This window comes from Mastomys coucha, unplaced genomic scaffold, assembly GCF_008632895.1.
Source record: "Mastomys coucha isolate ucsf_1 unplaced genomic scaffold, UCSF_Mcou_1 pScaffold17, whole genome shotgun sequence".
NCBI classification, from domain to species: domain Eukaryota; kingdom Metazoa; phylum Chordata; class Mammalia; order Rodentia; family Muridae; genus Mastomys; species Mastomys coucha.
In genome coordinates, this window is record NW_022196899.1 from 13,697,122 (window position 1) to 13,704,974 (window position 7,853).

Here is a 7,853-nt window from a genome sequence, read left to right on the forward strand (position 1 = left end):
TTGGAGGGGAAACTGGGAAAGGAGAAATTTACATGTAAATAAAGAAAATATCTAATAAAAAAAATTTTTGAAGGTGAAAGAAAAAAAAAGATTACCTGATGTGTGTGTGTGTGTGTGTTTCTGTGTGCATATTTTCTAATCACAGATCTGAGAAAGCTCCTGGGTAGGCACACACATGCTACCCAAAAGGGACTCAAAGTAATAGACAAAACTGCATGTTACAAACTAGCAGCATCACAAGTGATTTCCTTGTGAAGCTCTGCCATTGCCCATTTTCTTGTGCATGCATTTCAGCTTCTCCTGTTGTTTGCTGCTGTCTCATTGATAAGATTCTCTGGAGTTGTAAACATGATGCAAATCTCTGTTCCTGTGTGGTGGTACTGGGTAGAATTTGCTAGTAGAAGGGAGAAAGTTGTTTGGATTATTCTATTTCTCTAAACAATATTGAAATGTTGAAATAAATTGCCCAACTACCATGGTTAAAAAATTGAAGGACGGACAGTTAGAACTGTTGCCACCTTCAGTATTTGCTGACAGCGAGAGAAGTCATAAATGAGTTCTCCTGTCTTTCTCAAAATACCCTCCCAGTTTCAAACTGGGAGGACTGTAATGCTCTTGGAAATCAGTCAACGTTAAAGAGCTTATCCTTGAGGTGGTTTGGCACTTCTGTGAATTTTAGCCTTTGAAAGAATAAAACTGCACCAGTGAATCACTATGAAACATTATTCCCTCTACCCTCCCGTATTCCCATTACAAACTCCACTGTATGGAATTTTGAACAAAAGCCTAAACTGCAGCCAGTTGTTTCTGAACACTCTGGGAAAGCAGATCAAAATACAAGTACTAAATTCAGTTTTTTTCCTCTTCTATGCTGAAGCCAGTAAAATGAATGCAAACAAAGCTGTTGAGGTCAACACTAACGACCTCTGGTGGACTAACGGCTTCCTTTTTATGGAAGGAGGTGGAGCCGAGTATGTAAAAGAGACAGAAGGCTTTATAGTGCTGACCTTGGATCTGAAAAATCTTCAGAGCACAGGAAAAAAATGTTGATTGCTTAATTGTTATTGCCAGTCACCTGGATAGAACTCCAATAGACTCACAACCATATGGCTCTTTCTTCCGCCAAGATCTAGAGACGTGTATAATACTCGCTGCTCAGCATCCATCACATCTACCACTCCAGGAAAAGGGAACCAGGAGGGATAGACACTCATCCTCCCTCTTTTTGCACCCTAATTCAGTTTCCTTTTCCCTGCAACGTGTAACCAATGTCTAAGAACAGTGGAAGGAAAATATCACTAGAAACCAGTGATGCTTCATACAAATACATCATGGAGCATTAAGGCGCTAGGCCAGGGTAGTGGGACAGATGAGCAGCCCAGATCTGTCCCCAACAAGGTGGCTCAAAGTGCACCTTCAATGGTTAGCTGCCAAGATTCAGTTAGAAGTGTGTGTGTGTGTGTGTGTGTGTGAACTAAGAACATCTTTCTATATCTAATATTTAAAATACTAGGTATAGAAATGCATAGAGAGTTAGGCAATTTGCAGGGACGGTAAACCTATCAAAGGAGAAACACGGACCCTGGGGAAGTGAGGGGGGCAGCGGGGGATTGACATGGTTTCAGGCTCTTTATAGCTTCCCCAGCAAAGTCATATTTAATTCAGAAACATAGAAGAGGACGAAGAGGGAAATGGGACCCATGTGAAGGGATGAATATTGATACAGGAAATATTTGTTACAGTCTCTTTGTCATTCATTCCTGCAGATAAGGCAGTGAATGATGGTCCACCTGCCATGCAGGGCAGGTGGAGTCACATAGTACGGACCTGTACAAAACAATTGTACCACTGAGTTAGTGAAGCAGCTTCATAAAGGCAGTATTTGCAAGAGCTTGGAGCCAAGATATGTATTCGAGGAAGGGCTCAACCCATCAAAGTGAAATATATAATCAACAGGGGTGTTCGAGTGCCTTGACAGTCTGCCTGAGAAGCACCACGGTACCAGGTACAGCTAGGAGATAGGGAGAGGAGTCAAGAGAGAACCTCGGAGACTTGGAGGGGAACGCTGGTACACTTTGAAGAGAGACGAACTTGGGGATATGAGGCTAAGTGAAAAAAGCTAGGTACAAAAAACAAGGGTGCCGTGTTTCCAGTCAGGTAAAACGATTCAAGACAGTTGAATTTGTGAAGGAGAAAACATGTTGGTGGTCACCAGAACATAGGGAAAAGGGTGAGCAAGGAGCAGGGCCACTGGCTCCCATTTTGGTCCAAGGAGATATTTGTCAACTAAATAGAGATGGTGACTTGTACATTTGTTGTCTGACACCCCAGGATCCCCCTTCCTGATGGGTAGGAAGCACAGCTTTTTTTATTTTTTTATTTTTTATCAGTATTGCTTTTTAGTACAACTTGATGGTGATTCCCCAGAAGTTCTATAATTGTTCAAAACAATTTGACTATCCTGGGTTTTTGGCTATCCTGGGTTTTTTGGTTTTCCATATGAAGTTGAAAATTGCCCTTTCCGTGTCTGTAAAGAATTGTGTTGGAATTTTGATGGGGATTGCACTGAATCTGAAGATTACTTTTGGTAAGATGGCCATTTTCACTATGTTAATCCTGCTAATCCATAAGCTTGGGAGATCTTTCCATCTTCCAAGGTCGTCTTCAATTTCTTTCTTCAGAGACTTGAATTTCTTGTCATACAAATCTTTCACTTATTTGGTTAGAGTCACATCAAGATATTTTATATTACTTGTGGCTATTGTGAATGATATTGTTTCTCTAACTTCTTTCTCAGCCTTGTTTATTCTTTGTGTAGGGGAAGGCTACTGATTTGCTTGAGTTAATTTTCTATGCAGCACCTTTGCTGAAGTTGTTTATCAGCTGTAGGAGTTCTTTGGTAGAATTTTGGGAGTCACTTATGTATCTATCATATCATCTGCAAATAGTGATACCTTGAATTTTTTCTTTCCAAGTTGTATCCTCTTGATCTTTTGTTTTCTAATTGCTCTACCTAGAACTTCAAGTACAATATGGAATAGATAAGGACAGAGTGGGCAGCCTTGTCTTGTCTCTGATTTTAATGTGATTGCTTCAAATTTCTCTCCATTTAATTTGATGTTGGCTTGTTAGTTTGCTGTATATTATTTTTATTATGTTTAGGCTATGTGTCATGAATTTCTGATCTCCCCAAGACTTTTAACTTAAAGAGGCGTTGAATTTTGTCAAAGGCTTTTTCAGCATTTGACTGACTCAGCATGTAAATTTGTTTGTTTATATAGTGGTTAGGGTACACCTCCTGTGTCCCAGGTTAGAACAGGTTTCCTGTGTCTCTGGTTTGAGCAGACCTCCTAGGAGACAGGGAGGCTGTGGAGTCCAGGGGCAGGCATGCCACTCTTCCACAGGTTTAGGTGAGTGTGCAGACTGGAAGGGCAATCACATTTCTACTTTCAATCAGTCTCACTTTGCTTCACATTTGGATCATTCTAAAATTCATTGTCTAAGTCACAGGTTCCATTTTGTCTAGATTTCATTTTGTGGATTTCATTTATTTATTTTCACCATTATAATATCTGAAAAAGCATCTCATAATTTGGCATCCATTCTACTGCTGATGGTTGAGTAGACTCCACTTTGTGATTACAAACAGCTGATAGGAGTGTTCTTGTACTTTTATCTTGGTGCATGAGTGCTAAGGGGTGTTTGTGATGATACATAGGAATGGAATCCCATAGGCACAGGTTATTCACATCTACAATATATTAAGTAGCATCATGCAGTTCTGAAAAACTGAAGGGTTAATTTATATTCCCACTAAGAGTTAATGTGAGTACAGAAGCTTACATTGCCAACGGTTGACATTGACTGAAAATATGTGTCAGTCTAGTGTGGGAGATATGGCTCTAATTTTTATGTCTTCATTTAGTGGTAAGGTTGAACACTTATGTGCAATTGTTGTGTATAGATGTGTGTATAGGTTTACTACATGTGTACACACACATGTGTGGAGGGCACAGGCTGACCTAGGTAAATGGCTCCTGAGGAATACCACCTAAAGTTATCTTCCATCCTCCACATAACACTTGTCCACACAATCATGTATACCCATATAAACAGACACCTGCACACAAATGCACAACACCACCAAAGATAAAAACAAGCAAAAGAAGAAAGAGATATTAGTTTCCAAGGGAATCTAGTTTGTTCTTGGACCTTGGGGATTCGAACATTACTTTCCATCTTTTTGAAACATGTTTTCCTGCAAAGCATATTATTAGACATAGGCTAAGTCTCACCGCTCTGTTCTCATCGACTAAGTCTCAGTGCTCTGTTCTTCAGACTTTTTAATCTCTCATCATATTTTCTTCTTGTGTGTTACATTCTGAACAATATCTTCAAATAGGCCTTCTACTTCATGAATTCTCTTTTTAGCTTTTTAAAAACTCTTTAGTTTTTTAAATGCAATTTCAGATACTTTGATCACTAGGATTTTATTACTTTCAAAATCTGATATCTTTAAATATGTAATTCTTTTATAACTTCTATTTGAAAAATGCAAAATTGGAAGCCTCTCTGAATCTTATCTCACCTTCTTTTGTTGATACTCCAGGGCTTTCACTCAGTGTAGATTGTTTCTCTGTCTCTCTTTCTGTGTGTGTGTGTGTGTTCGTGTGAGTGTGTGTGTATGTTTATTATGGGCTCAGGTTTCTCGCAATTTTATAGGGACTCCTTAGTGCGAGGTTGAATGTGAAGTCATTCATCTCTGCTAGGTTCCTGAGAGGATACCTTGCACTGAACAACTGTATGGTGAATGATTATCTTGCTATCTCATAGAAGACATGGGTACTTGTATTAGTCAGGGTTCACTAGAGTCACAGAACTTATGGTAGTCTCTATGTAGTAAAGGAATTTATTGATGACTTACAGTCTGTAGTCCAACTCCCAACAATGGTCGGCAGCAGCTGTGAATGGAAGTCCAAGGATCTAGCAGTTGCTCAGTTCCACAAGACAAGCAGGCTAAGCAGAGCAGAGCCTTCCTTCTTCTAATGTCCTTATATAGGTCTCCAGCAAAAGGTGTGGCCCAGATTAAAGGTGTGTGCCTTTAATTTAGTTCATTTCAGATACAGTCAAGTTGACAACCAGGAATAGCCACCACAGCACTGAAAAGATATGGATTGACAATTTGTGTTCTTATCTATCGGTTTGTCTTCAAACATTTTTAAGGAAGCTTCTTCAGCCCAGCACTGGAGCAGAACTTCATATAGACTTCAGAGGGAGAGTGGCTACCTTGGACACTAGTTACGGGTCAAATGTCCCCTTAGGTTCTCTACCAAAGCAAGCCCTAGGCTTTCATTCTGCTCCAACAAGAGCCAGGCATACAGCTTGAACTACAAAACTCTAGGACTCATCCTTCATATAAATGATATTTTTTTCATACATGTAGTTGTCATGGATAATGGAACCTCAGAAATGTGCACTATGCAACCTAGGTTTAGTTATAATCCTCTAATTCACAGAATGGATTCAGGTGATGTCTCATAAGCATGCTTGTTATTAACACCAAACACTACTATTTGCCCCATTATCAAAGGAACGTGGTAAAAACAAGTTTGATGATTGTTGTTTCTCTGTGTTTTGCTCCCCAGATATGGACTTTCCAGTTGTTCTCCAGCCTACAAATACAAATGAGAAAACACAGCTAATCAGAGAAGGATCTCGAAGTTACTGCACAGACTCTTGATGCTGGGCCCATGGAGGGTCCACAGCTCCTCTTCTTGGTTCATCCATGTCTCTGGGTTGTCCTGGGGGAGGTGCAAACATGAAATGCTGTGAACATAGTCACATTTGTATTTTATTTTTAGGTTAAGGGGAAGATGATTGCTACATAATTTTCTCAGACTTTCTCTTTGAGTAGAATACTAATGAAAAGCATTCAGTTTGATGAATAAAGGCCTGAAGAGTCGTTTTATGCTGATTTCATGAGGTAAGACGGTGGCAGTGGACAGTCATTACGAGTCTGATCTTAGGATGAGCCAGATGTTAGGAGATAAGACTCTTTTCTTAACTAAACACGATAGTCAGACTTGCCACAAGTATCCTAAGCAAAGCAGTCAGAGTAGTTGAGAAGGAATTCGTGTTTGTGAGGCTCTTTGTTGATATTTAAAATGGTTACAGAAATATGATCTAAAGGAAACATGGCATTGACTGAAAAGTGATGAGCAAGTACAGGAGTGGCTGGGTTTAGTATATGCTGTTAGACTGGCTTTAAAATGACAAAAATACTCAACCTTGGTTCAATCTTAGAACTGAGCCAGATAATCAGCATGAACATGACCTACCCAACCCCAAACAGTACACTGGGCATTTTCTTCATAAAATGATCTGTCTATAACCTGCCCGGATGAGTCAGTTAGAGACGAAGTAAGTAAGTATGGGAAGTAAGGTGTCTTAGTCAGGGTTTCTATTCCTGCACAAACATCATGACCAAGAAGCAAGTTGGGGAGGAAAGGGTTTATTCGGCTTACTTCCACATTGCTGTTCATCACCAGAGGAAGTCAGGACTGGAACTCAAGCAGGTCAGGAAGCAGGAGCTGATGCAGAGGCCATGGAGAGATGTTCCTTACTGGCTTGCTTCCCCTGGCTTGTTCAGCCTGCTCTCTTCTAGAACCCAAGACTTCCAGCCCAGGGATGGCACCACCCACAAGGGGCCCTACCTCCTTGATCACTAATTGAGAAAATATCCCACAGCTGGATCTCATGGAATCACTTCCCCAACTGAAGCTCCCTTCTCTGTGATAACTCCAGCCTGTGTCAAGTTGGCACACAAAACCAGCCAGTACATAAGGAGAGCGCCTCTAACGTCTGGAAAGTTAAACTGCAAAGCGCAGCATCCATTTTGATAGACTCCATTATGAAACAGCTCTGCAGGCTAGGCCTTGTGAGCTCCAAAATCACCTCCGTATTGTATTGGCTTGTTTGATTCCTTTATCTTACCATGCCGAAGGAGCCACACGCTATTTCTAAAATGACAGAGCAGCTAGGACTTGTTGCTTTTCCTTGAGCCTGCCTTACTTCTTTATGTAATATTTCATTTTCAAGTTCTTGTTATATTTTTGTATAACATTGCATAAAATGCCATCTTCTTTTTCTCTTGCTTCTTTTCTCCACCCCACCAAATTATAGTCAATTGCTGCTAAATATATATTGTAAGTGAAAGCCAGTGTCACATCTCTGACAGTTCTAGAGTCGCTAAAACTCGGCTCACACTGTGCAGTCACTGGGATTTCTCCCCCTACACACTGAAGCACAGAGAGACTTTGATTTGGAAGTTAAGAAAACTAGTTCTAGCCTATGTTGTGACTGATCCTTGTGTTGATGGCAATAGGGACACAGATCCACACCACACTGGCAGCTTCCTGAGGAGTTCTCTTCTGAAACCTCCACCCAGACAGAATAGGCTAAGACAATGTAGTTAAGACAATGAATTTCAGAGTGAGCCAAATGTGAAGCTAGTCAGACTGATTGGAAATAGAAGGGTTTCAGAGCAAGTCGAGCTTACCAGCTGGGATACCTTGGGCTTCTCTAAGGGAGAGCTGCAATTAGGTTTCTTTACAATGGTTATATATGGGAGGGGTTTGCGTGGGTCTCCAGTTACTTCTCTAAAGCCTGCTCAGAAGCTGCGCCCTCTCTTTCTAACTGTGCCTAAAGACACTAATTTGTAACAAAGTTAACAGTTGAAGTATATATTTTTTAAATTAGTGTCTTGGAGTTTCTATTGCTGTGAAGAGAGACCATGACCACTGCACCTCTTATAAAGGAAAACGTTTAACTGGGGCTGGCTTACAGGTTCACAG

At 40.6% G+C, this 7,853-nt stretch overlaps 1 protein-coding gene across 3 annotated transcripts in view; it reads left to right on the top strand.

Moving 5' to 3' along the window:
* Positions 1-5,957, top strand: part of Dnajc5b (DnaJ heat shock protein family (Hsp40) member C5 beta) — a 120,235-nt gene extending 114,278 nt beyond the window's left edge. For all 3 annotated transcript variants that reach the window (XM_031376423.1, XM_031376422.1, XM_031376424.1), the window contains exon 5: positions 5,646-5,957. In XM_031376423.1, the coding sequence (XP_031232283.1) occupies positions 5,646-5,740 (95 nt within the window). In that variant the 3' untranslated portion in view covers positions 5,741-5,957. The remainder of the gene's footprint in view (positions 1-5,645) is intronic.
* Positions 5,958-7,853: the final 1,896 nt, after the last annotated feature.